The sequence below is a fragment of the Lepus europaeus genome, chromosome 18 (assembly GCF_033115175.1).
Source record: "Lepus europaeus isolate LE1 chromosome 18, mLepTim1.pri, whole genome shotgun sequence".
Taxonomy (NCBI): Eukaryota; Metazoa; Chordata; class Mammalia; order Lagomorpha; family Leporidae; genus Lepus; species Lepus europaeus.
In genome coordinates, this window is record NC_084844.1 from 59,018,144 (window position 1) to 59,044,402 (window position 26,259).

The window sequence follows — 26,259 nt, forward strand, 5'->3', positions numbered from 1 at the left end:
AGGGAGGCGATTCCCCACCCCGTGGATAAGGGCGAGGCCTGGGAGTCCGCGTTTTTTTTGTTTTTCTGTTTTTCATCCATTGCCTCAGATGACTCGGGCGTGGACGCTGCCTGGGGAAATCCGACCCTGAGACAAGGGACGCTGCCCCCAGCCAGGCGCATCGGGCACGTCCCCTCGCCTCCGCGGGCCTGACCCCTCCGGGGAGCCCGGTGGGCCCAGCCAAGGCCCCTGGGGCCTGGCCGCCTGCTGCGCCGCCGGGAGGCGCAGTGCGGTGGCCGGCAGGGGGCGCGGCGCCGGGGAGGCCCCCGGCCCGGAGCCCAGGGGCGGGCGGCGGCGGCGGCGGCGGCGGCGCGGAGCCGGGCGCGGGGGCGGGAGCCGGGGGCGGGGCGGGCCGGCCGGGGCGGGGCGGCGGGCTGGCGGCGAGCGCCCGGGGAGCGCGCCCGGGAGCGGGGAGGGAGGAGCGCGAGGAGCGCGGGCCGCCGGCCGCCCCCGCCCCCGCGCCGCCCGCCCGCCCGCGCGCAACAGTTCCCCCAAAGTTGCAGCCCGGGAGGCGGGCGCGCCCGGGGCGCAGCCGGCCGGGGCCGCGGCCTCGGGCCCAGCGCGGAGAGTCGCGGCGGGCGGCGGCGGCATGGGCACCCGGCAGACCAAGGGCAGCCTGGCGGAGCGAGCCAGCCCCGGCGCGGCGCCCGGCCCCCGCCGCGAACGGCCGGACTTCTGGGCGTCGCTGCTGCTGCGCGCCGGGGACAAGGCGGGGCGCGCGGGCGCCGGCGCGGGGCTGCCCCCCTACCATCGGCGCGTCGGCATGGTCCAGGAGCTGCTGCGGATGGTGCGCCAGGGCCGGCGGGAGGAGGCGGGGACGCTGCTGCAGCACCTGCGCCAGGTGAGCGCGCGCAGGGGACAGGGGCAGGGGGGCGCGCCGGGCGCGGGAGAGCCCCGCCCCTTGCCCGGGAGGCTGGGGAGCGCTGAGGGGCACCGCCCAGGACCCCTTTCCGCGGGGGGGATGGATGGAGCGCGGTCTGGCGGCAGGTGCCTCGGCGCTCCCGCTGAGCTCTGGGCCTCGGGGCAGGGCGGAGGAAGGCTGGCCCGGTGAGGCCCACTGTGAGAGGGACCTGTTGGAATAATGTCGCCGCTCCTGCCCTCCGCTGGCCGAGGAGGCTGGTCTCCAGGGCTGGTTGGTGGGAGGGGACACGGGGATGCACGCGCGGGCTGGGCAGAGCCCTCTCTTGTCTTCCTGTCCACACTGGCGGCCACCACCCCTTGCCAAGGGTCCTCAATGAATGCGCAGTAGTCGGCGCCCGGAGGAGAAGTCCAAGGACGCGGCCCTGGGACTGGTGAGCTGCCAGGCCCTAGGTCATCGGTGCTCTGCTCGCCTGGGAGGTGCCCTGGGGGGCAGTGGCTGCAAAAGGAGACGAGTGTCCCCTCCCCTAACTTTGGCAGGTCCTCAGCCATGAGCACCTGCCCCAAGCCTGCAGGGAGGGCTGTAGGGTTTGGTCTCCCGGCCTGCAGGAACTTGGGTCCTCCGCCGATCGCCCGTGCCTGTCCCTCTGGTCTGGGGACAGACTGTGCGGAACAGCTGAGGCTGTCCCCCACCTCCTTTCTTATCTCAGTTTCTTTGGGGGATGGGGGGTGGCCTGTGCCGTGGATTTTTGTTGAGTGGGAGAAAGGCAGGAGGGCACACAAAGGTTTCTACCTGCAGCATCGCCAAACAGGTTGGCTTGGCCTGGGCTTCTGGACAAGACAAACCCAGGCCCCACCGTCTGGGTGGACTGACCCTGTGGTTAGCCGTGCACTGTGTGGGGGAAGGGGGAGGGGGAAGCCTCAGCTGACCTCTCTGAGTTTTCCCATAACTGATGGAAGAGGCTGTTGGAGTGTCTTCCTGGGAGGAGCTTCCAAAAATCCAAGGGGAGCCACATCCCTCCCCGCTGCTGCTGTCACCCTGGAGAACGGGTTCCCAAGGCTTGCGTGGCACAGGGAGAGGGAAGGCTCTGGTGCCCGAGGTGCTGCTGGGGCCCCAGGTGCTGTCTGTGACCTGAATCGTCAGCGAAAAGATGGCATCACACTGCATACACGGTGTGTATTTCTCTTTGTCTTTAGAAAATTGGAGACCGACACACACGCGGCCTCTCTGGTAACTTTTTTTTTTTTTTTTTTTTTGGCTTTCGAACAGGATAATGGGTTTTCCAGAGCCTCATATCCCATTTGCACACTAGGCAGACACTGCTGATCACGTGCTGCTCCCCTGGCCCTGGGAGGAGCTCTGGGCGGGGGGGCATACAGCACACTGGGGGGAGAGCACACCTTCTAGGAGCGTGAAAGAGCAAAAATGAAGCCGGCATTCTCCAGGGCCAGCTGCAGGCCTGCGGGAGGCCGACGCCTGGGGCTCCCCAGGATGAGACCACGTCCTGGGAAACTGAGGCAGGGAGCATTTCCTCTGCCTGCGAGCCCTGGTGTCCCAGCAGCCTGCTCAGCTGCAAGGCTGGAGGGGGCTATCAGACTCCCCGCTTTTCTGTGGCTCCCTGGACCCCTGGCTGGTGAGTGGGGCCTGTGGGCCTGGAGTGGAGAGATCAAGCCCCCTCCTGCACGCAACCTCCCCCGTCCCCCCTGGAAGTGGTCCTGGTCCCAGGCCTTGCGGAAGGGGACCCCAGAGGGTTGCAGAGGTCCATGACAGAGAGGTGGTTGTCTAGGACCCTGAGGCCTACTGGAGGGAGGTCAGGCTGGATCTGTGCTGTGCCCTAAAGTGCCTCCTTCTCCCAAATGCTGTCTTCCTCTCCTGTTTCCTCTCCCCGTCAGGAAGTGGCAAGAGCAGTCAGTGCAAGAGGTGAAAACACTCAGGGTCTCCCCCCGACCAGTCCACCCTGCAGGCAGAGGCAGGGGGTGTGTAGGTACACCAGGCTCAGTCCCTGTTGTCTGGGACCCCAGGGAGGGGCAGGGCCAGAGAGTGGTCCCAGCCTGGATGGGAAGAGCCATCTCCTAGGCGTAGCCCATGGGGATGTTCGATACCTTCACTGGCTGCCGAGTTTGTGGGTGCCCAGAGCCATGGCTTACAGGGGAGCTGGGATCCCTTAAAAATTCCTTTTGGAGTCCTTGATCTCTCTGAGGCCCTGAAAAGGCTACACACACCTCTCTAAGACAAATACACCTGCACACACGTGCATACACATGTACACACACGTGCACACACACGATCCTGCAAGGGATCTTAGAGGGCACACAGAGCCCCTGAACCCTGCGCCAGAGTCCAAGCAGGGTCCCTGCTGCAGTCTGATACTGCCCCTTCCCCCGGCCATGTGACCTGCTCTGGGCTTGGGGTGCAAACAGGGCCCCTGGGATTGTAGGGAGTGGCAAGTCAGAGGAGGTGGAGGGATTGGGCGGCCAGTGCTGCTGCATCTAGGATATGTGGGGGCGCATTCTTGGTGGGAGATTCTGGCTTGCTGGAGAGGGCTCAGGCCCTGTAGCTGCCCCCCCAGGAATGCAGAGCTACCCCCTCCCCTTAGGAGCTGTGGCGTCTGAGAGTGTGGCAGCGTTGCCTTCCAGTCCTCCTCTGTGTGCTGTGGCCTTGGACCCAGCGGATAGCCTCCAGGGATCTGGGCTGTGGAGCAGAGCAAGTGCTACAAAGTGTGTGAAATCGGGTAGGCGCTGCCAGTCAAGACAGGTTCTCTGGGAGACCGAGATAAGAAATCAGAGAATCAGTCCTAGGTAGGATCTGGCTCTACTCTGGACGGTTCGTGGTGTCCTTTCTCAGTCACAGCCTGAGGAGTTTTGTGTTCTGGCTGCCTGGCCTGGGCTCAGTGTGGATCAAAAGCTCCCTGTAAATCTAGGTGGAGTCTGGGGCAGGTGCCATGGGGGAAAAGAACCAGCTTAGGGTTGACAAGGCCATTCCTTTCCTCTCCCCTGGGCCATAGCCCTAGCCCCACCCCGAGGCCTTCAGAGAGACGGAGAGAGAGAGTGTGTGTGTTCCCATCCTCTGGTTCACTCCCTAAATGCCCACGAGGGCCAGGGCTGGGCCAGGCTGAAGCTGGGAGCTGGAAACTCCATCCAGGTCTCCCATATGGGTGGCAGGAACTCAGTTACTCAAGCCATCACCACTGCCTCCCGTGACCTGTGTTAGCAGGAAGCTGACGTCAGATCCCAGGTGCTCCAGTGTGGGATGCGACTGTCTTAGCCAGTGTTTTAATTGCTTAGCCTAAATGCCTGCCCCAGGCTCACCATCTCTCACCCTGGAGAAGTGACTTTCCATCATGGAGATAAGGCAAGAGCTGGTTGCATAGAGGGTTGAGGTGTCAGCTCTTCAGCTCAGCATAGTTTTCTCTGAGTCCAGAATTCCAGTTGTGCACCTGCTTCTTAGAACACCAGACTAAGGGATCTGGCTCCCAGGGATACACCGAACCGAGGTGGCCCATCTCTTCCTGTTCACCTTCCCATAAAGAAGGCCCGAGCGAGCTGGTTTACTCCCACCCAACGTGGTGCACCTGTACGGGGCAGAGCTGTCCAGCCTCACCCTACGTAGGACCTAGGGTGTCATCTGCCTCCTCTCCCCACCCCCAAGAGGAGCAGAATAATGGACAAGCGCTTGGAGACTGAGCCAGCCCAAGTTCTGGGATCCAGTAGCCTTGTGGGTCTCACCATACTGGGTGGCAGTTTGTTCTGATGGTCATGTTGTTTGTCGGACAAGGTCAAGTGCTTCCTGAGGGTGGACATCCACTTCTGCTGGGGTCCATAGTGTATATTGAGAACCTGCGGGCTTGTAACATTCCCTGTGAGTCTGTGTGTGTGTGTGTGTGTGTCTCCGCCGCTGTCCTCACAGTGTGTCCTCAGAAAACACTTGTATCGCTCCCCCGACGATGCTGTGCGTCTGGGCGCCAATTACCAGGTTCATCAAGACCATCACGAGAGCCTTCAAGCTTGCTTTCCGAGCAGTTGCATTTCTGGGAGTGATATCCACGGGGCTCAGCTGCTCCTGGCAGCCTGCCAGGCGGTGGTGTTCTTGGAGAGAGAAGTGGCGTGGTGCCCGGCCTTGGTGGCACCGCGGGATTCCATCCGGCAGGTGCAGTCTGGGGCCCCTGCCGAGGCGGCGGCGACGGAAGGGGAGCGGAGCCTGATGGGAGAGCCCGACCTCCTCCACATTCCTGATCGCTCCCTGTGCTGAATCACGTCTGCTCCCTCCACAAAGAGAAACCTGCCTTTTGAGAATCCGCCACTCTGCTATTGCCCGGCTGGGCTGGATCCAGGCGTTGTCTGCCGCAATAAAGAGGCAGACTGGTTCTGATGTCAGGGGCCTGTGTTGTTAGGGCAGCCAGGGACACAGCGGTCATTGTGTGGCCGGGCTTGACCGCAGGCCTGGTGGCTGGACCAGCTACCCCGACCTCAGGGTCTGATGGGATAGAGACAGGGGACATTCTAGAACAAAATAGAGGGCCAGGAACTGCTGCTGTCTTGAGGAGCCCGGCCACCAGCCGTGGATATCCAAGGTAAATGTGCCCTCCCCTGCCCACTTCCCCAGTGTCTTCTCATGTCCAGCGGTGCTGCCCTTCTGGGGCAGGGGCCACGGGCCAGGGATGTACCACGTAGCCACTTTTCAGGAACCTTCCCAGAACGGATGTGAGCTCTACTTCGGGCACAGTGCCACTGGCCACTGGCCCTGGTGCTCTCCTGCAGGAGCCAGGAGCCAGCAGGCTTTGGTGTCGCCACTGTGAGCACAGCTAGGTCATCCCCTATTCGATTGCTCCCTGTACTCAGTTCCTGTGCCTGCTCCTCGCACCCCCATACCTCTCGCAGGTGAGAGGCACCTGGCAAAAGGGTTGGCGGGAACAGTCTCTCTTTTATTTATTTTTTTTAAAGATTTATTTATTTTTTTTGAAAGTCAGAGTTACAAAGAGAGAGAAGGAGAGGCAGAGAGAGAGAGAGAGGTCTTTCATCCCTAGTTGGCCACAACTGTCGGAGCTGTGCCGATCTGAAGCCAGGAGCCAGGAGCCAGGAGCCTCCTCCGGGTCTCCCACGTGGGTACAGGGCCCCAAGGACTTGGGCCATCTTCTACTGCTCTCCCAGGCCATAGCAGAGAGCTGGTTGGGAAGTAGAGCAGCCAGGACTCGATCCAGCACTGCAGGTGGTGGCTTTACCCGCTGTGCCACAGCGCCAGCCCCTCTCTCTTTTTAAAGATGCATTTATTTATTTGAAAGTGAGAGTAACAAAGAGAGACGAGAGAGAAAGGTCTTCCATCCACTGGGTCACTCCTCTAGATGGCCACAACAGCCAGGGCTGTGCGGGGCTAAAGCCAGGACTTGTTCAAGGTCTCCCACGTGGGTGGCCTGGGCCCAAGCACTTGGTCTATCCTCTAGTGCTTTCCCAGGTGCATTAGCAGGGAGCTGGATTGGAAGTGGAGCAACCAGAACTCAAATCAGCATCCATATGGGACGCTGGTGTCATAGGCAGTGGCTTTATCCGGTATGCCACAACACCGGCCCCACGACCAGTGTTTTTTTGCAGTCCCCATAGAAATATCCACGGGGTGGAGTGGAGATGTGAGAAGATCCCCTCCTGGCAGTGGGGCTCCTGGGCCAGCCATATGCCCTCCCCTCCTATCCGCAGCAAGAGCAGATGAGAAAATCTCTCTCTCTCTCTCACCCACACATGCACACACGCACACACACATACACACATTCCTCCTGGCTGCCACGTGTCTTCGTCCCAGTCTCCTGTAACAAAATACCGTCCCCTTAGAGGCTTGTAAGTAGCAGAAACTTATTCGCACAGCCTGGAGGTTGCAGACTTTATCGGCTGAGGCCTGAAGCTCTAGTCCCTGAGAGTACCCTCAGAGCACCCCCATCCCAACCCCCTCCCCCTGGGGGTTGAGGGTTTCCACCATGGAAATGTAGCGGTGGGGGCGGCAAACGCTCCTGTTCAGAGAAACTGGGACCTGCAACCGCAGATCCCAGCACTGCGTCTGGGGCTCCCCGAGACTCAAAGAGCCGCCTGCGTGTTCTAAATGAGAACAGAGACCTCAGAGAGCAGAGCTGGGTGGAGCAGGGGCGGAGACCCCTCTTCCAGCGCCCTCTCTCTCCTCCCACCCACCAGGCCCCAGAGCACGGCCCACGTGGCTCCCCGGGAGCATTTCCCAGCCTGTTTTTTTTTTTTTTTTTTAACTTTTATTAGCTCAGACTCCTGGCTGCTGTAGCCACAGGCAGTTCTGCCACTGGCTGCTCTCAGAGGGCTGTGGCGTTTGGCTGTTTCTCACTTGATCCTCAACCAGGGTGGACGCAGGTGTCCAGCCACGTGGAGAGACCTGCGTGTGCTTGCCAGCAGAGGGACTGGCCTCGCCTGGGACCTCTGTGCTGTGGTTGCAATACATCCCCCAAATTTCATACATTAGAAACCTAATCCCCAAGTCCAGCGGGGGCGTGGGGAGGAGGGAGGGAGGTAATTAGGATTGGATAAAGTGGTCAGCACGGGATTGGTGACTTCCTGAGAAGAAGAGAGACCAGGGCTGGCACAGGCTTGCTCGGTGCCTTCTGTGTTAAGGCACAGCAGGAAGGCCCTCACCAGAGGCTGCACCTGGCCCTTGCCGTCCCAGCCTCCACCGTGAGCTAAGTTCATCTCTACTCAGTCACAGCTATTTGGCTATAACAGCAGGAAATGCACTTGATCACTGTGCCCACCCGCGGGGCTGCCCTCACCCCTGCTCTGTCCTCAGGGTCCCTGTGTAACTTCCTGCCTCTCTGCCTTCTACTTCCTGTGACCGCTCTCTCTGGATCTCCCCTCTGTACTGAAAAGGAAACTTTATTTTTTTAAGATTGATTGATTTGAAAGTTAGAGTTATAGAGCGACAGGGAGAGACACACACACAGAGAGATCTTCCATCTGCTGATTCACTCCCCAGATGGCCACAACGGCCAGAGTTGGGCCAGGCGGAAGTCAGGAGCTTGGAACTTCACCTGGGTCTCCCATGTGAGTGACAGAAGCCCAAGCACTTGGGCCGTTTTCTGCTGCCTTCCCAGGCGCACTAACAGGGAGCTGGGTTGGAAGTGGAGCAGCTGGGATTCAAGAGGCAGCTGGTGGGCACCATGGCTTCAGAGTGATTGTGGAGCTGGCTGTAGCCTGTTGGTCATCGGTGGCCATCGGGTTCTGGCCACTGACGCAACAAGGAGGCAGAGCCAGGAGCCCTGTGGCCGTGGCGGGTAGACGCAGGTGCAGGGCACATGGCCCCTCCTCTCCCGCAGGTGCAGTCTTGGGTGTGGTCCCAGGCTCCAGACCAGGAGCTTCAGGGAGCCAAGCCTCCCCTGCTACCCACCCAGTTGCTGCTTGGGGCTTTGCTGCACCTGCTCTGCTGGGCCTCTCCCAGTAGACGTGGTGCTCAAGGCTGTCCCTGTCTTACCCACTAGGGTATCTCCAGGATTCTCCCAGAGCATACCAGGGCCCTCTGGGAGCACCCTACCCTGACCCCACCCTACAGCTACTGTTCCCCTAGAGCTGCCCTGCCCCTCCAAGGAGGCTCCCAGAATACCCTTCTCCCATCAAGGGGCACTGGGCAAGCGACCCAGCACTTTCTGCCTGGCAGGTTTGCATCTCTGTCTCTCTGTCTCTGTCTCTGTCTCTGTCTCTCTGTCTCTCTCTCTCTCTATGGGCCTCTGCCACCAGAGGATGGGCAGGGATCAGCTTTAATGTCCTCGGAGTTCTGAGGGGCCTGGACCTGCCCCTCCCACTCCCTGGGAGAGTTGGAGGGAGGGGGAGGGGTCATTATGGCTGCTCTTGTGTGGGTGGTCAGTAGCTGAGCTAACAGCCTGCACCTGCACCCCCACCCAGTGATTCCCCCCGGGGAAGGGCTGGAAGCTGAAGCCAGTGAGTAACTCAGGTCCCCTCCTCAGGGCAGGAAGGGCTCTGGGACCCAGAAGACCCTTTGGGCCCCTTCACAGTTCCCACGGGCAGGACCTGGAGGTGGGTGGGGCAGACTTGGTGGGGGGTGTCATTCTCTGGACCATGTTCTCTGAGTGACATTTCTTAAAAGATTGATGTATTTATTTATTTGATGTGCAGAGTTACGGAGAGAGAGACGGGGAGAGACAGAGAAAGAGATCCTCCACCTGCTGGTTCACTCCCCGGATGACCACAATGGCCAGGGTTGCGCCAGGCTGAAGTCAGGAGCCTGGAGCTTCATCCAGGTCTCCCACGTGGGTGCAGGGCCCCAAGCACTTGGACCATCTTCCACTGCTTTCCCAGGCCATTAGCTGGGAGCTGCATTGGAAGTGGAGCAAATGTGGAGATAAGGTGGCAGTGCCGTAACAGAGGGAGGAACCGGACTGGGACTTGAACAGATGGTGTTCCCAGGAGGGAGTGCGTCTCCTGGGCAGCCCTGGAGAAGACCGAGAACCTGGGGGTGTGGAGGGCATCCAGTGAGTCAGCCAAGGAGGCCCAGCCTGCCCCTGGGTTTCCTTTAGGAGGTGCTGGGCCACTTCTGGCCCCTACTGTAGCACTGTAAGAAGACAGCACCACCCTGGTTGGGTGCAGCCAGAGTTAAGGCTTGGTCATTTCAGCCCCACCCAGACGCCCTTGTGCAGTGCACGCCCTGTACAGCTTTATGCCGCAGCCATGTGAGAGTATGCAGAAGTTCAAAGTCGACCGGCCAAGGCTGAGTAAGTTCCGAATCAGTATCAGCTGAGACCAGTCAGGAGCATATCTCGTCTCTCTCAGCCAGCACCTGACTTCCGTCTCCTGAATCAGGGAGCTGAATCCATGGGGCATGTTCTTCTAGCAGGTTCCAGCGCAACGCTCCTGCCCCTCGGAGGACATGAGACAGGCACCGTGGATGGGCCTGGAGTCTGGCTCAGTCAAGGACATTGAGGCCGAAGCCGGGAGCCTGGAGCTTCTTCTGGGCCTCCCACATAGGAGCTGGGGCCAGCTGCTGCTGCTTTCCCAGGCACATTAGCAGGGAGGGAGCTGGATTGGAAGTGGAGCAGCCAGGTGTTCATATGGGACGCCCCTGTCTCTTAACCCACCCCGCCCCAGCGCCAGCCCCTCCTTTGCAACCTTTAAAGGTTTATGGATTTGTCCCTGGTGCTGCTGGTGGGGGCGCCTGTTACCTGCACCCATGGGGATTCCCGTATGAGGCCCTCAGGAGAGGGGAGCCTTAAGATGGGCATGGTGGCTCTGCCCAGCCGGGGGTGCCTTGGAGGCCCTGGGAAAAAAACTTGTCCTGGGCTGGCTTCACCCTCCAGAGAGCAACACTAGAGGAGCTGTAGACCGGACCCCCTAGGGGTTCTTCCTCCTCCTCCTCCTCCTCCTCCTCCTCCTCCTCCTCCTCCTCCTCCACTTCCTGCTGGAGTTGGGAGTGAGCTGGATTCCTATCCAGGCTGACTCATCCTGCTTACCCAGGGGGAGGGCAGCGAGAGGTCTAAGTCCAGATTCTTGGAGGTTTCTCCTTGGCCTTGGCTGCACCTCTGACCTGGAGGTTTAAAGTGGAACAGAGCCTTATCTCGTGGCGATGGTTGATTCCATGTGTCGGATGTAGCTGGGCGATGGAACCCAGCTTTGGGGTCACTCTGTAGCCTGGATGTTGCTGTGAAAGTATTTTTTTTAGATGTGATTAACATGTAAATCAGTGAGACTTTGAATGCAAACAAGTCCAAGACCTTCATAATAAATTGGATCAAATAAATAAATAAATAAAGGATGTGGGAGCTGGCGCTGTGGCATAGTAGGTTAACCCTCTGCCTGCAGCTCTGGTATCCTATATGGTTGCCGGTTCAAGTCCCGGCTGCTCCACTTCCGATCCCACTCCCTGCTAATGCGCCTGGGAAAGCAGTGGAAGATGGCCCAAGTCCTTGGGCCCTTGCACCCATGTGGGAGACCTGGAAGAATCTCCTGGCTCCTGGCTTCAGATCAGCCCAGCTCCGGCCATTGCGACCGTTTTGGAGAGTGAACCAAAGGATGGAAGACCTGTCTCTCTGTCTCTCCCTCCCACTGCCTATAACTCTGGCTCTCAAAATAAATAAATAAATCTTTTAAAAATAATAATAATAATTTGGCTCCCTGGGTGGGCCTCGCCCAATCAGTTGAAAGTGCTAAGGAAGAAGGCTTCTTCCTCCAAACGCAAGATACACCCTCCCTGGGCCTCCAGCCTCCCAGCCTGCCTGCGGCTCTCACACCTGCCAGGCCCAACCATCATGTGAGCCAGTTCCTTAAAAACCAGCCAATCGCGTGTGTGTGCACACACACACACACCCCTACATGATGGTGTAAGCACACCGACTGGTTCTGTTTCTTTGAAGAACCTCAACTAACACACTTGACTTCCAAAGGCTGCTGGCCGGGAGAGATGGCCTTAGGGACTTCCGGAGACTCTGGGGCCCTCCTTGCCCCTGCCACGTGTTCAATGCATCCCACACCCACCCTCCCAGTCCTCAGCTTCTCCCTGCTCCCCCCAAGTCTGTTCTGCTTGGATTGGGAGGGGTTCCCTAAGCCACTCCTCTGCCTCTCCACCAGTATCTCCCAACCCTTTGATGAATATCATCGGAATTGGACGAAATTTCCCGGCAAGAGGGACTCATGGCCTTAAATCCGTTTGCTGCGGGGGGGGGGGGGGGGGGATAAAACAGCTGATTCAGATTATCTCCCAAGCGGAGAGATGAGCAGGCGCTGGGATGGCTGACAGAGTCCGGAGAATTCCTGGAATGTAGGACCTCCGGGGACCATCGGGTTCCAGGCAGGCAGGCAGGGGTTCTGCAGAATCCCGGTCCCACCGGACGCTGGGGGAAGGACGAGGGAGGAGCTCGGGAAAGCAGCTTGGGAAACAGCACAGATGCTGTTGCCAGCACAAAGCCTGCAGCCAGAGTGTCCAGCGGCGGCCGGAGTGCCCAGCGGGAGAAAGAAAAGGGTTTATTTGCTGAAGTGTTTTGGCTCCAAACCAATTTGGTCCAAGTCTCTCTCCTGCTTCCTGTCACTCTGGGAGTGGAGGAGTTGGTGCCACCCTCTCATTTGTGGCTGCAGAGAGAGGGTGACCTGGGGTCGAACCCAGCACCAGGTTTCCTGCCCCCAGCGCTGAGCCACGTCTGACCACGCCTCCCGCCTAACTTCAGATCTTATATATATTTTTTCTTCCTGCGGAGAACAAACCCATCCTTTTGGTATTTATTTGTTGCTGCTGCCCGTTTCTTGGATTTTAATTCAATTACGCTTGGCAACGGCCGGGCAGCTATTTCCAGAGGCCCGTTTCATGCACGGGCTGTCATTTTGGAAGATTTAAGAGGCAAGCAATGCAAACTAATCCCGCAGCCCACCCCTTGCTCAGCCCAGCGCCCCGACCTCTCCATGCTGGCTGCCGCTGTGGGGACACTTGTCACATGGAAGGAGGGCCGGCCTGGCCGGAGCCCGGCTTGGCAAGCCCGCAGGGGAGCAGGTGGCCTTGGGGAAGCGGCAGAGCCGGGAGCCAGCGCCGGGTTGGGAGCAGAGAACCCTACTCACAGCCTACCCCTCGGCCAGGCTGGGCGAGTGGGCCCGGAGAGATGCGGATGCTGTCCTTGACCTCTGTGAGCAGTTCCTTTGCTTGGTCCCCGGCAGAGCGGCCTTGCCAGCGCCATCTGCTGGGGGCCCAGCCTGGGGGGGGGCCACCTCCCCTTCAGCAGGGGACCCGTGCACTGGGCGTCCCCTTAGTGCAGGAGGGGAGTGTGTGCTTGCTTTTACTGCTTTTGCAAATTGGCTTTGCTTTGGGGTTCGCCTCCAGGCCCACCCCCCTACTGTAGGGGCCAGCGGTGTTAAGCTGCCTCTTGGGAACCCATCGGGTCTCCTATCAGAACACCCGTGCCAGGCGTAACATGCTATGCCAAAGCCCTGGCCCCTAAATAAATCTTTAACAAACACCTTGTTATTAAAGAACTACTTAGGAATCTGGACAAGTTGTGCTTTTTTAGGATGGGTATCTATCAAAGGGATATGTTAAATTTAGAAAAATCTCTCCAAGATACTTAAAGAAATTTCATGACCTACGTTATAAACCACCTACCCTTGAACGTGATGGTTTACATTTACTAGATTCACAAAGAGAATAATGACACGGGTATGTTAAACTTAAAAATTTAGGGAAATACTCAGTTTTAAAATTTTCCGCTTCCTGGCTTCTGCATGGCCCAGCCCTGGCCATTGTGGCCATTCAGAGAGTGAACCAACAGATGGAAGAGCTCTCTTTCTGTCTCCGTCTCCTGGCTCCTGGCTTTGGCCTAGCCCAGCCCTTGCTGCTGGGGAGTGAACTAGTGGATAGAAGATTTTTCTCTGTCTACCTTTCAAATAAGGTGGGCCGGCGCTGCGGCTCAATAGGCTAATCCTCCGCCTTGCGGCGCCGGCACACCGGGTTCTAGTCCCGTTTGGGGCACCGGATTCTGTCCCGGTTGCCCCTCTTCCAGGCCAGCTCTCTGCTATGGCCCGGGAAGGCAGTGGAGGATGGCCCAGGTCCTTGGGCCCTGCACCCGCATGGGAGACCAGGAGAAGCACCTGGCTCCTGGCTTCGGATCAGCGCAGTGTGCCAGCTGCGGTGGCCATTGGAGGGTGAACCAACGGCAAAGGAAGACCTTTCTCTCTGTCTCTCTCTCGCTATCCACTCTGCCTGTCAAAAAAAAAAAAAGTTAAGTCAAATAAGGTGTGGGAGGCGGGGGGAAGGAAGGAAGAAGTCACCTAGAGTGAGTGCCCCGGACTAGATGGGTTTCTGTTAGGTACCTGCTGCAATGTTTGCACAAAGAGGAAATTGCCTCTGGCGATGCATTTCGCAAAACACATCCTCATCAGTAAAGGATGCACAGCTGTGGCTGCAGAGTGTGTGAGTGTGTGAGTATGTGTGTGTGAGTGTGTGTGTGTGAGTGAGTATGTGAGAGTGTGTGAGTGTGTGTGTGAGAGTGTGTGAGTGTTGTGTGTGTGAGTGTGTGTGTGTGTTTGCGTGTAAACGGACACGCCCAGGACACTAAAGCTAGGAGGAGCCCTGCAGAGTCCGGGAGGACAACTCTTTAAAAAAAAAATTAGGGCCTGGCATTTTGGCATAGTGTGTAAAGCTACTGCCTGCAGTGCCGGCATCCCATATGGGCTCTGGTTCGAGTCCTGGCTGCTCCACTTCCGATCCAGCTCCCTGCTAATGCACCTGGGAAAGCAGTGGAAGAAGACCCAAGTGCTTGGGACCCTACACTCATGTGGGAGCCCTGGATGAAGCTCCTGGCTCCTGGCTTTGGCCTGGCCCAGCTCTGGCTGTTGCAGCTATTTGGGGAGTGAACCAGTGTATGGAAGATCTCTCTGTGTCTCTTTCTCTCTCTCTCTCTGGCATTCCCTATGAGTGCTGGTTCGAGTCCCAGCTGCTCCACTTCCAATCCAGAGCCTTGCTAATGCACCTGGGAAAGCAGCAGGAGACAGCCCAATAGTTTGGGCCTCTGCCACCCGCATGTGAGACCTGGATGGAGTTCCTGACTCCTGGCTTAGGCCTGGCCCAACCCCAGCCATTCTGGCCATTTGGGAATTGAACTAGTGGATGGAAGATCTCTTGTTTTTTCTGTCTTTCCCTCTCTCTGTCTCTCTGTCTGTCTCTCTCTCTCTCTCTCTCTTTGCTTTTCAAATAAACAAATAAATCTTTAACAGGAAAAAAAAGTTCACGTAAGATGCATACTATGAAGAACTATGCATGGATTTCAGACATCTTTTGCTTCAAAATAAACTTACATTTTAATTCAGTTCTTCCACAAACATTGTGAAGTACGCTCCTGCTTGCCAGTGGCTGAGCTCACTGTTTTCTATTGGTGTTGTAAAAGAAAAATCACATAAAGTTTCCCATCCTAACCATTAAGTGCACCGTCCGGTGATGTTAAGTGCACCGTCCAGCGGTGTTAAGTGCATTCATATTGGAGTGCAGGCACCGCCTCTGGCCAGTTCTAGAACTTTCTCAGCTTCCCAAACTGAAACTCCAGCCCCATTAGACACTAACCCCCGGCGCCAGCGTAGCCCCTGGCAACCACCATTCTCCCTCTGTCCCTGACATAGACTGTGTGTAAGAGTTCTTCAGAGCCTTTGTGGAAACTGAATTAAAAGATAAGTTTATTTGGGTGCCAAAAAATAAATAAAAAAGCAAACCGAAGGGCAAGTGTTGGGCACAACAGTTAAGACGCCACTTGGGACGCCAGCAGCCCCTGTTGGAGTGCTAGGATCCGGTCCCCGTTTCCAGTTCCAGCTTCCTGCTTCCCTGGTAGGCAGCAGGTGCTGGCTAAGCAGTTGGGTCCCTGCCACCCACATGGGAGACCCCGATGGAGTTCCTAGCTCCCAGCTTCAGCCTGGCCCAGCCCTGGCTGTTGTGGGCATTTGGGGAGTGAACTAGAGAATAGAAGCTCTCTCTCCCTCTCTCTCTCTCTCTGTCTTTCTCTCTCTCTCTTCTCTGGCTGCCTTTCCAATAAATATCTTTCAAAAGTTCATGAAAAACACATATTACAAAATATGCCTGGATTTCAACGTCGGGGGTGGGGGGCACGTGGTCCAACAGGAGGCACATTCTAGTAGCCCAGTTCTGCTTAGGGAACACACAGCCCAGGAGGGCAGACGTGCGATCCAGGCACCTTCAGGACACCCTGGGCTGGGGGGACCGTGAGCAGACTCCTGGCCGTGAGGGCCTGGGTTGCCTACAGCTGCCTGGGGTCGGCAGTCCAGGAGGGGAGGGGTCCGGACTGCCTGCCTAGGTTCTCCCCCCCCCATCTTGCCTGTGTACCCTCACCGTATGAAGCCTGCGTATTCCTCTCCTGGGGCTCCTCCAATCCATCCCTACCGCCTGGGCCATTTAGGGCCTTGGGAATGTATTATACCACCAGCAGGGTGCCGGGCAGACCCCAGGGGAGAGTCTGCCTTTTCTAGTGCAGCCTGTCTGCCTCCCCCTGCACCTGCACCTCACCCCTGCCCTCTCTCTGTGCCTCCTGTAAGGATTGGGCGTAGGGTCCACTTGGAGAAACCAGAGTGATCTCACCTTGGGATCCTTAAGGATCTGCAAAGACCCTTGTTTCAAATGAGACCACATTTGTAGGTTTTCAGGGGGGGGTGGGCAAGAGCATGGCTGTGTCTCTTGGGGGGACACCCTTTAGCTTGCTACCTCCCGCAGCTGTGTCTGGCATTCCATGGGCACCACGTCCCCCAGGCTCCCCTCTCTTTCCCAGGAGGGGGGGGCACATTCAGATTCTGCCCTCTTGCCTAAGAGACAGCTGTGTGCTCGCAGGGATCCTGAACCCTGAGACATCTGGCACTTCCCTCTCCCGGGAGCCCCCATGGCCAGCTAGCGTGTCCCTGGGAAGGGGCCCGGTGGTCCCCCAAGCTGTGCCCACCCTGAGCCGCCTCTGAAGTTGCAGGCCGGCAGGGGCAGAGGCAGCCCCGTGCGGCCCCCTGCTTGCGCTCCAGACTAATTAATTCCCTGCTGGTGGACTCTGTTTGATTGCAACCTTATTAAGCAGCTTTGCACCCTCTCCGCCTGGCGGTTTCAATATTGCAGCCGCCTGGCGGTTTCAATATTGCAGCCCGTCTGCCTTTGCCATGAATATTCAGAGCTCGCCACCACCGGGCCCCCTCCCCTGGCTGTGACGCTGCAGAAACTGTGTAGTCATTCATGCTTGGAGTGGGGGGGCGGGGGGGGGGGGGAGACGGAGAGTCAGGCTGATTTCCCGCGGGGCCTGCCTTCTGGGGATGGGTGTGAAACCACCAGTTTCAGAGCGAAGTGGGGAAACTGAGGTTTAAAATAGAGCCGGCCTGGCAGCCTCCTCGGCGGCACCTCCCAACCTTCCCCTGAAAACCCTGAGACAGACCAGAAAGGAGACGTCTGGGAACCCTGGAGACAGAGAGAGGGGGACAGCAGGACAGGAAGCTGCTGTCACTCTCTCCAGACACATGGAGCCGGTCCAAGAAAGACATCGTCCAGGAATGAGAGGGAAGCGAGGCAGGAAGCCCCCTTCTCTGTCCATCCCAGGACACAAAAGTCGGGCGACCCGCACTGTCCCTGGCGGCTGATGACACGGGCTGGACAGCACTGTTGCCAGCCTCACACTGGCTGCACTCCTGTGTCCGTCCAGAGAGCATGGCTCTTGGAAACCAACAGGTGCGAGAGGGACAGGGGCAGCCCAGAGTCCTCAGTGGGCTGGAGCAGGCTCAGGACACACACTGGGGACACTGCTATAGACTTCCCTGAACTCTACTGTTGCGGATCCCAGAGACGCAGGCCGTGGGGCTGAGTGACCACGTGCTTTCTCAAGGTCAGGGTTGTATCAGCTCCATGCCTGGGGCCAGGCTCCTCTGCAAGCTGGAGCCAGCCCAGGAGGACTCAGCCCTCTGCCCTAGGAAGGTGGCCATGAGGTCATAGACAGGTGGTAGGCGGGGCCTCCCTAGACCCCGCCTTCTGCAAGGGCCGCAGGTGGGGAGAAGAGGGTCTGATGGAGAGGGCAAATACCAGGGAGCCTGAACCCTGGCTGCTGGAAGCAACCGGCAGCCGCAGGACCCAGAGGAAATGAACTTGGTAGGGGGAGGACAGCAGGGTCGGCTGTCACCTGTGGTGCCGGTTTGAGTCCCTGCTAATGCCCTTGGGAAAGCAGCAGAAGATGGCCCAAGTGCTTGGGCCCCTGCACCCACGTGGGAGACCCAGGAGAAGCTCCTGGCTCCTGGCTTCAGATTGGCTCAGCTCCGGCCATTGTGGCCATTTGGGGAGTGAGCCAGTGAATGGAAGATCTCTCTCTCTGTAACTCTGCCTTTCAAATAGATAAATAAATCTTTAAAAAATAAATAAAAGGAAAGAAAAGGAAGGGAGGGAGGGAGAGAGAGAGGAGACCAAGCTGAGACAGAGAGGAAGAGGGAGATGAGTGGGCAGATCGGGAGTCGTAGGGACCTAACACGGCTGCCCCTTTGCAGTCCTGGGGGAGGCCACGAACCTACGAGGGCACTGAGAAAAGTTCATGGAAAACGGAAAAGCCGAGTTTATGTCGGTGAACAACTGGGGAATCCGTGAATACGCACCAGGGGTCTTCAGAAAGTTTGTGGAAAGTGTGGATTAGGAAAAGGCTGTGCGGGTTTCAGGAACGCTGTGTACCGAAGCCGACTCCTCTTTCCCTGCCATTTCCCATGAGCTTTTTTTTTTGCACTGATGTCACAGAATGTGAAGTCAGCCTTCCAGGAGCCACTTTTTCCCAGGTCACCATGTTCTTCCAGCCCAGCAGCGCTCGCTCGCTCTCTCTCTCTCTCATATCAGGATACCTTTATAATCTTTAAAATCTCTGAAGACCTCAAAGAAGTTTACTCTATATGGTGTCCTATTTAATGCCAGTTATGGTATTAGAAATTAAAGCAAAATGTTTTTTAAGATCATTTGCTTTTTTTTTTTTTTTGACAGGCAGAGTTAGTGAGAGAGAGAGAGACAGAGAGAAAGGTCTTCCTTTCCATTGGTTTGCCCCCCAAATGGCTGCCACGGCTGGCACACTGCGCCGATCCGAAGCCAGGAGCCAGGTGCTTCTCCTGGTCTCCCATGCGGGTGCAGGGCCCAAGAACCTGGGCCATCCTCCACTGCCTTCCCGGGCCACAGCAGAGAGCTAGACTGGAAGAGGAGCAACCAGGACAGAATCTAGATCATTTGCTTATTTGAAAGGCAGAGCATGAGAGAGAGGGAGGGAGGGAAAGAGAGAGCGAGCAAGATCTTCCATCCACTGATTTTTCTCTTCACATGGATATAGTGGCCAAGGTTGGGCCAACCGGAAGCCAGGAACCAGGCTCCATCTAGGTTTCTCACATGGGTGCAGGGGCCCAAGCACTTGGGCCATCTTCTGCTGCTTTCCCAGGTGCATTAGCAGGGAGCTGGATCAGAAGTGGAGCAGCCAGGACTCCAACCAGCACTCCAGTATGGAATATCAGCATCTCAAGTGGTGGCTGGGCCTGCTGCGCCACAACACTGGCCCCAAAACAAAGAGATTTTAAAGATTTATTGAGGGGGGCAGTGCAGTGGCATAGCAGGTAAGACCGCCACCTGCAGTGCCAGCATCCCACTTAGAGTCCTGGCTGCTCCACTTCCCATCCAGCTTTCTGCTATGGCCTGGGAAAGCAGCAGATGGCCCAAGTCCTTGGGTCCCTGCACCTGCATGAGAGACCTGGAAGAAGCTCCTGGCTCCTGGCTTCAGATCGGCACAGCTCTGGCCAATTGGGGAGTGAACCAGTGGATGGAAGACCTCTTTCTGTCTCTTCTTTCTCTTTCTCTGCCTCTGCCTCTCTGTAACTCTGCCCTTCAAATAAATAAATATTTTTTTAAAAAGTATGTCATTAAAAAAAAAGATTTATTTAGGGACAGCCATCTAGCCTAGCGGTTAGCTGCCCGTGTCCCACATCAGAGTACCTGGACTGGATTCCTGGCTCCAGCTTCCTACTAATGTGCGCCCTGGAAGGCAGCAGTGGTGGCTCAAGTAATTGGGCTCCTGCCACGCATGTGGGAGACCTCGACAGAGCCCCTGGCTCCCAGCTGGGGCCTGGCCTAGTCCAGCCGATGTGGATATGTGTGGGGAGTGACCCTGCAGGTGACGGCGCTCTCTCAAAAAAAAAATCTAATTTTTTTTCTTTTTCTTTTTTTATTTTTGACAGGCAGAGTGGATAGTGAGAGAGAGAGACAGAGAGAAAGGTCTCCTTTGCCGTTGGTTCACCCTCCAATGGCCGCTGCGGCCAGCACACCGCGCTGATCCGAAGGCAGGAGCCAGGTGCTTCTCCTGGTCTCCCATGGGGTGCAGGGCCCAAGGACTTGAGCCATCCTCCACTGCCTTCCCGGGCCACAGCAGAGAGCTGGTCTGGAAGAGGGGCAACCGGGACAGAAAAATGTACTTGTAGGCCACATACGGAAAAATACATTTTTTAGGAAATTCTGTTTCCGAAAAGAAAAAGCCTTAGGGAAGAGTTGGTGGTGCCTCGCGTCCCTGCGGGGCTCTCACACCTGCTGCTCCTAACGCACATGCTCTGTTTGACCCCAGTGGAGAAAGCCCAGGGTCCCACAGGTAGCTTGTTGGGAAAGAGGACTTCACAACTTGTGGAACCCAGTACCCTGGCCCCAAGCCCACCCCCATTCCCGGTAGGCTCTGAGTGTGGCCCCTGAGCCCCAGCCCCAGTACCCAGGGCCCAGCAGCTCTATCAGGGTGCTGGGAGCGTGACTCAGCCAGCGGAGGCTCAGGTGCACCTGCTGAGGACTCTGAAGCTCCCGAACTTTCTGCAGAGCGACCGGCCCCACACACAGTTCCCAGGCAGGATCCCAGAATCAGGGCCGGTGGGCTGTGGCTTTGCCACTTCTGCATTGGAGTCTTCCGCTGCCCTCCGTGCATGCAGCAGGCGTCAAGCTGAGGCACGGCAGCACGCCAGGGGCGCAGGACCGTGGGTGGGTACAGAGGCCGGCGTGTGGGTGCTGACCCTCTCATCCTAGAGAGGCACGGGGCCCATGAGCAGCAGGCAAGGTGGAAATAAAGACATGAAGCCATAAAGCATGCAGCAGCCGCCTTTGGCCAGTCTTGGGCTTATCTGATTTTTCCTGGGATCTGCCCACGGGCGAGCTGGAATTCCCAGGGAGGCTTGGCTGTGACTCACCCAGAGCCAACCCCCTCTGGGACAGCCTCCCCGCCCCCACACTCCTTCCACCCTCCAACCCCCTTCTCCCTCCGCAGAACTACAGTGAGTGACCAGGAGGAGGGCGGTGGAGGTGGCAGGAGAGAAAGAGACCCCATCTGCTGTTTGTCTCCTCAGTTGCCTGCAGCAGCTGGGCAGGTGGGTGGCGGGGACCTAAGTACTGGAGCCAGCAGCTGCTGCTGCTTGGGCTGTGCCTTAGCAGGGAGCTGGAGTCAGGAGCTGAACCCAGGTCCTTCTCCAGGGAGACCCTGCCCCTTGGTCTTCACCTCTGGGTCATTTTGCATCTCCCTGGACCTGCCCGTGGCCCCTGGCTCCGCGACTGGGTTTTTTTCTGGATCCTTCCAGGATGGGACAACTGTAACACACGGAGCTCGGGACCCCACTAAGCCACCATCTAGTCCAGGGTTTCCAAACTCTTCTTTGGCAATAAAGCCACATTTGTTCCTGTGTTGCCAAGAGCTGGGGCCAACAGCTGTTACCCGCTCTGACCTCCCTCTTGTCCCCACCCCCTGGCCCCCACCTGCCAGCCCCGAGATCCCAGAACACACACTGCAGTAGCGGACGGTGGCTCATCTGCCCATTGCACAGATGTGGAAGTCGAGTCCAGGAGGGAGGACTCTCGTCCACAAGACTTGGGAGTCGGCGCAGGGCTAGACCCCTTTGTCCCAGGGTCAGCCGGGGACAGGGAGCAGGGATGGCTGTTAGGGGTTCACGGGGGTGAAGCAGGGGTTGGGGGACAGAAGCCGCATTAAGGTGACACCTGCAGAAGCTTATTTTGCTAATAAGCATCGTCTGCCCGCCTCCAGCTGTCAGCAGAGGTCTGGCTGGGAAGGTGGATGCCCGGTGGGATGGAACCCAAGCCCCTCACCCTGCAGCCCTCCTGCCCCGTGCCCAGCTCCTCTGCCCCTACCGCCCAATTACTGGGTAACAATTTGTGCCCTGGGACACCCCCCCCCCCGGCATTTCCACCCAGGCCCCACACCCCCCTCCTGACCACAGGCTAGTATGGACTACATGTGCCAAGGTCCCTGCCAGGGGCTGGCACTGTGGCACAGCAGGTTAAGCAGCTACTAAGGACGCCGGCATCCCACATCGGAGCACCAGTTCGAGTCCCGGCTGCTCCACTTCCGATCCAGCTCCCTGTGAATGCGCCTGGGAAAGCAGCAGAAGTTGGCTCAAGTCGTGGGAGACCCGGATATAGTTCCAGGCTCCTGGCTTCAGCCTGACCCAGCCTTTGGTGTTGGGGCAGTGGCCCAGTGGATGGGAGATCTCTTTCTTTCTCTCTCTCTGCCTTTCAAATAAATAAATCTTTTAAAACAAAAAAAGGAGAGAATCACTGACCAGGGGAGGGGGCACTGTTGATGACTTCCCTGCCAGAAGCTTTGCGTGGTCACTCGATGTCATTTCTCCCACCAACCCACTAGACTGGGGTCACAGCAAATGCAACCAAGTGTCAGTCAGTGATTCTGGCTCAAGCTCTTGGCGGGGAGGGGTTGATTCCAGATTCGGCCCCCAGAGAAGCTGCCCGCCGGAGGTCACCACACTCAGCGACACCACAGTGGCCAAGCCCCGGGGCTGAGCAGGCGCTGTAGCAACCGCGGAGGCTGCAGATGGCTCCTCCGAGCTGTTCCTGGCCAGGGCGCTGGGGGAGGCCGAGCCGCCATCTCTGGCCACTTCTTCAGCCTATGCTGGGTGAGCTGGGTGGAGCCCAAGGGTCAGGAGGCATGGCTGGCTGCCAACCTCTGGGCATCCTTTGCTCTTGCAGGACCTGGGCATGGAGTCGACCTCACTGGACGACGTGCTGTACCGCTACGCCAGCTTCCGGAACCTGGTGGACCCCATCACGCACGACCTCATCATCAGCCTGGCGCGCTACATCCACTGCCCCAAGCCGGTAGGTGGCTGTGGTCTGAGGCATCCGGTACCTTTCCGGGCCGACGAGCAGCTCAGGGTCCGAGGAGGACAAGCCCCCTCTTGCAAGCTCCAAGGGGGAGGGAGGCCGAGGTGCCTTCGCAGTGGCACCATCAACACAAATGACATCATCTAACCCATGTGGTGAATTCATTGCCAATAGATTTTTTTTTAATCAGAAATATTTACATCATCCTTGTATTCAGCCGCCCTTGTAGCTCCGAAGGAAAATCCCCAGGGTGCCCAGGCTCCAGCACTGTTGTTCAGCCCCTTCTGAGTGGGAGATTCTGCCCCCTCCAGGGTCTGACCCGCGGGCCTTGCAGGTGCCAGGCCGACTTACCTGGGGCTGACGTCCAGGGCCCTGGCAAGAAGAGAAGTTAGGGTCAGGCCCAGGCAGCCCCATACAAGGGGTCTTCAGGAAGCTCCTGGGCAGTGTGTATTAGGAAAAACACCATGCATGCATTCCAAAAATCGTTTGCACCAAAATGGACTTTAAAAAAATGCATTGGGGCTGGTGCTGTGGCATAGCAGGTAAAGCCATTACCTGCAGTACCGGCATCCTATATGGGCGTCGGTTTGAGTCCTGGCTGCTCCTCTTCTGATCCAGCTCTCTGCTGTGGCCTGGGAAAGCAGTGGAAGATGGCCTAAGTCCTTGGGCCCCTGCACCCACATGGGAGACCCGGGGGAAGCTCCTGGCTCCTGGCTTTGGCCTGGCACAGCCCTGGCTGTTGCAGCCATCTGAAGAGTAAAGAAGTGGGTAGAAGATCTCTCTCTCTCTCTCCCTCCCTCCCTCCCTCTATGTAGATCTTTAAAATAGAAAATAATCTTTTTAAAAAAATGCATGTATAGGGGCCAGCATTGTGGTGCAGTGACTTAAGCCAGTGCCCGTGACGCCAGCAGCCCATATGGGCACCAATTTGAGTCCCAGCTGCTCCACTTCCCATCCAGCTCCCTGCACTTGGGCCATCTTCCACTGCTTCCCCAGGCACAGTAGCAGGGAGCCAAGTCAGACATGGAAAAGAAGAACTCTGCTCCAGCCCCGCGGGCCTCGTCTCTGCCCCTGGCACAACCAGCCCCTCTCTCCTGCCCTACAGCCCTGGCTGCCCCATCAGGCCGCAGGGGGCGCCTCTGAGCTTCCTTCTCCTGCATTCAGAGGAAGCCCAGACTCTGCTTATCAGAAGCCTCCTCCTCTGACCAGCCTACCTTATGCGGGCTTCCCCTCAGCCTCTGCCTTGTGCCCAGATACAGAGGGAGACACCGCTCCCTTCCACTGGGTCACTTCCCAAAGGCCCACACGGTGGGGGCTGGGCCAGGAGCCAGGAGCTCCATCCAGGTCTCCCATGTCAGTCCAGGGATTCACCTACTTGAACCTTCACCCCTGCCTCCCAGGGTGGGCAACACCAGGAAGCCGGAATCAGGAGTGGAGACGTGACTCAAACCCCAGCATTCCCAAGAGTCATCTTTTTTAAGAAGATTTATTTATTTAAGGGCAGAGTTACAGAGAGGCAGGGAGAGAGAGAGAGAGAGAGAGGGGTAGAGAGAGAGGTCTTCCATTCACTGGTTCACTCTCCAAATGGCCATAATGGCCAGAGCTGAGCTGATCTGAAGCCAGGAGCCAGGAGCTTCTTCCAGGTCTCCCACGTGGGTGCAGGGGCCCAAGGACTTAGCCCATCTTCCACTGCGTTCCCAGGACATAGCAGAGAGCTGGATCGGAAGTGGAGCAGCTGGAACTTGAAGTGGCGCCCATATTGGATGCAGGCGCTGCAGGCAATGGCTTTACCCGCTGTAGCACAAAGCCAGCCCCTCTGTCACTTTCCTTTTAAGTAAACCAGAAAAAAAAAAATTGCAGGTGGGGGCCAGTGCTGTGGTGCAGTGGGTTAACTCCCTGGCCTGAAGCGCCAGCATCCCACATGGGCGCTGGTTCGAGACCTGGCTGCTCCACTTCCTATCCAGCTCTCTACTATGGCCCAGGATAGCAGTGGAGGATGGCCCAAGTCCCTGGGCCCCTGAACCCACGTGGGAGACCGGGAAGAAGCTCCTGGCTCCTGGCTTCGGATCAGCTCAGCTCCAGCCATTGCGGCCATCTGGGGAGTGAACCATCTCTCTCTCTCTCTGCCTCTCCTCTCTCTGTGTAACTCTGACTTCCAAATAAATTAATAAATCTTAAAAAAAAAATTGCAGGTAAAGCTCCAGGCAGAGGTACCTCGGCCCCTCACTGACCCCAGTCCCATGCCTCATGGTCAGGAAGGGAGGAGGAATGGAATTCAAAGATGGGTTCACCTTGGCGCAAAGACATTTTGAAACTCCTGCAGCCTTTCTTCCCAATACGCATTCTTATGACTCTTCTCAAGACCCCCTTCTCCCAGCCTGTTGCCCTCCCCCCATTTTCTCTGCAGGGTTCCAGCCCCACCCCCTCCCAGGGCAGGGCGGGGCTCACTTGCTTGCCCGGCGCTTGGCCTGGACAGGTGGTCACTTTGCTGGGCTGCGCCACTTGGCGGAGGAGAAAATGTCCTGGGGCAGAGGGGCCAGCAGCCCACCTCGGTGCTGGGTGCAGGGCAGGTGGGTGCCCAGCCCGCGGTCGCCGAGCTCCCCGGGGCCAGCGTTGCTCAAGGCTGCTGAGTCGCTGGGAGCAGCAGCTGTGTCGCAACCTTGCAACCACACGCCTGGCTCTTGCTGCTCCGTCTCTGGGCCGGTCCTGCCCAGTCCTGAGCTCTGCAGGAAGGCGGCCTTGTGGCGCGGTGGAGAGGGGACTTTGAAAGGCTAGGGGCTTGGGGAGCTTGCAACCCTCGTCTTGCAACTGGGCTGAGCAAAAGACAGAGAGATGCCTCCCAGCCTCCCAGCCTCCCAGCCAGGGCCGAGGGGGGTGGCAGCCAGAAGCCCCATCCAGACCCCTTCCTGACAAGCTGTGTGGCCTTGCCTGCCTGTTTAACCCCTTTCTGCCTCCCTGGGCCCCTCCTCTGTGCCCTGAGATGTTAGGATGGCTGCAAAGGGGCTAGGGTTGTAGTCTGTGTGTTCATATGCCCTGTGTATTGTGGTTACTCCATACACCGTGGCTGCCGTGTGGTTTAGAGCAAGCAGGGAGGGAACTCTCTCCTGCTGGCTCTCAACGCCACTCCGTTCACCGGCTGTGTCTACCAAAAAGTTTGTAGGAAATAGAATTAAAAGATAAAACGTTCTTGGGGTGCAATGTCTGAAATTCTTAGCTTTTTCCTAGCACGCGTTTTTCACCAACTCTTTGAGACGCCCCCGCGTGAGCATGGATTTCAAACGTGGTTTGCACCCAAATCAGCTTAGCTGTTAAGTTCCATTCTCCGTCAGCCTTTTAACTGTTGGGCCAGGGAGGAAACTGAGGCCGCAGCTCGGCCACGTCACTCGGACGCCTCACCCTGCGCGCGGCTGCCACCTAGTGGCGGTGGCGGTGCACTGCCGCCCCTCTATGCCTCTTTGTTCTCTCTCCCTTTCAGGCTCACGCCTGGAGAGAGTGGAGGGAAAGATTTTGGAAACCCTGGGAAGTGGCTGGAAGAGGAGCTGCAGCTGATCCCCTGCATCTCCCCCTCGAACTCCCACCGTGGCTTGTCAGGAGATAACCTGGGAACCCTTTAAAAACCCCCGTGCCCTGGGCAGGTGTTTCACGGACACCCCCCGCCCCCAACACGCCTGAGTTCATGTCCCAGCTAACTCAGCCCTGGGAAGCAGAGGGTGATGGTGACACAAGTAACTGGGCCCCTGTCT

The 26,259-nt window shown here is 57.8% G+C and overlaps 1 protein-coding gene across 2 annotated transcripts in view; it reads left to right on the top strand.

Annotated features, from left to right (window-relative positions):
- The first annotated feature begins 628 nt into the window (after window positions 1-628).
- Window positions 629-26,259, top strand: part of LRRC75A (leucine rich repeat containing 75A) — a 33,412-nt gene continuing 7,781 nt past the window's right edge. For both annotated transcript variants that reach the window (XR_009868476.1, XM_062216456.1), the window contains exons 1-2: window positions 629-880; window positions 22,382-22,510. Coding sequence is in view for 1 of the 2 variants with exons in the window: in XM_062216456.1 (XP_062072440.1) it covers window positions 629-880; window positions 22,382-22,510 (381 nt within the window). In the remaining variant the exon portion in view is untranslated. The remainder of the gene's footprint in view (window positions 881-22,381; window positions 22,511-26,259) is intronic.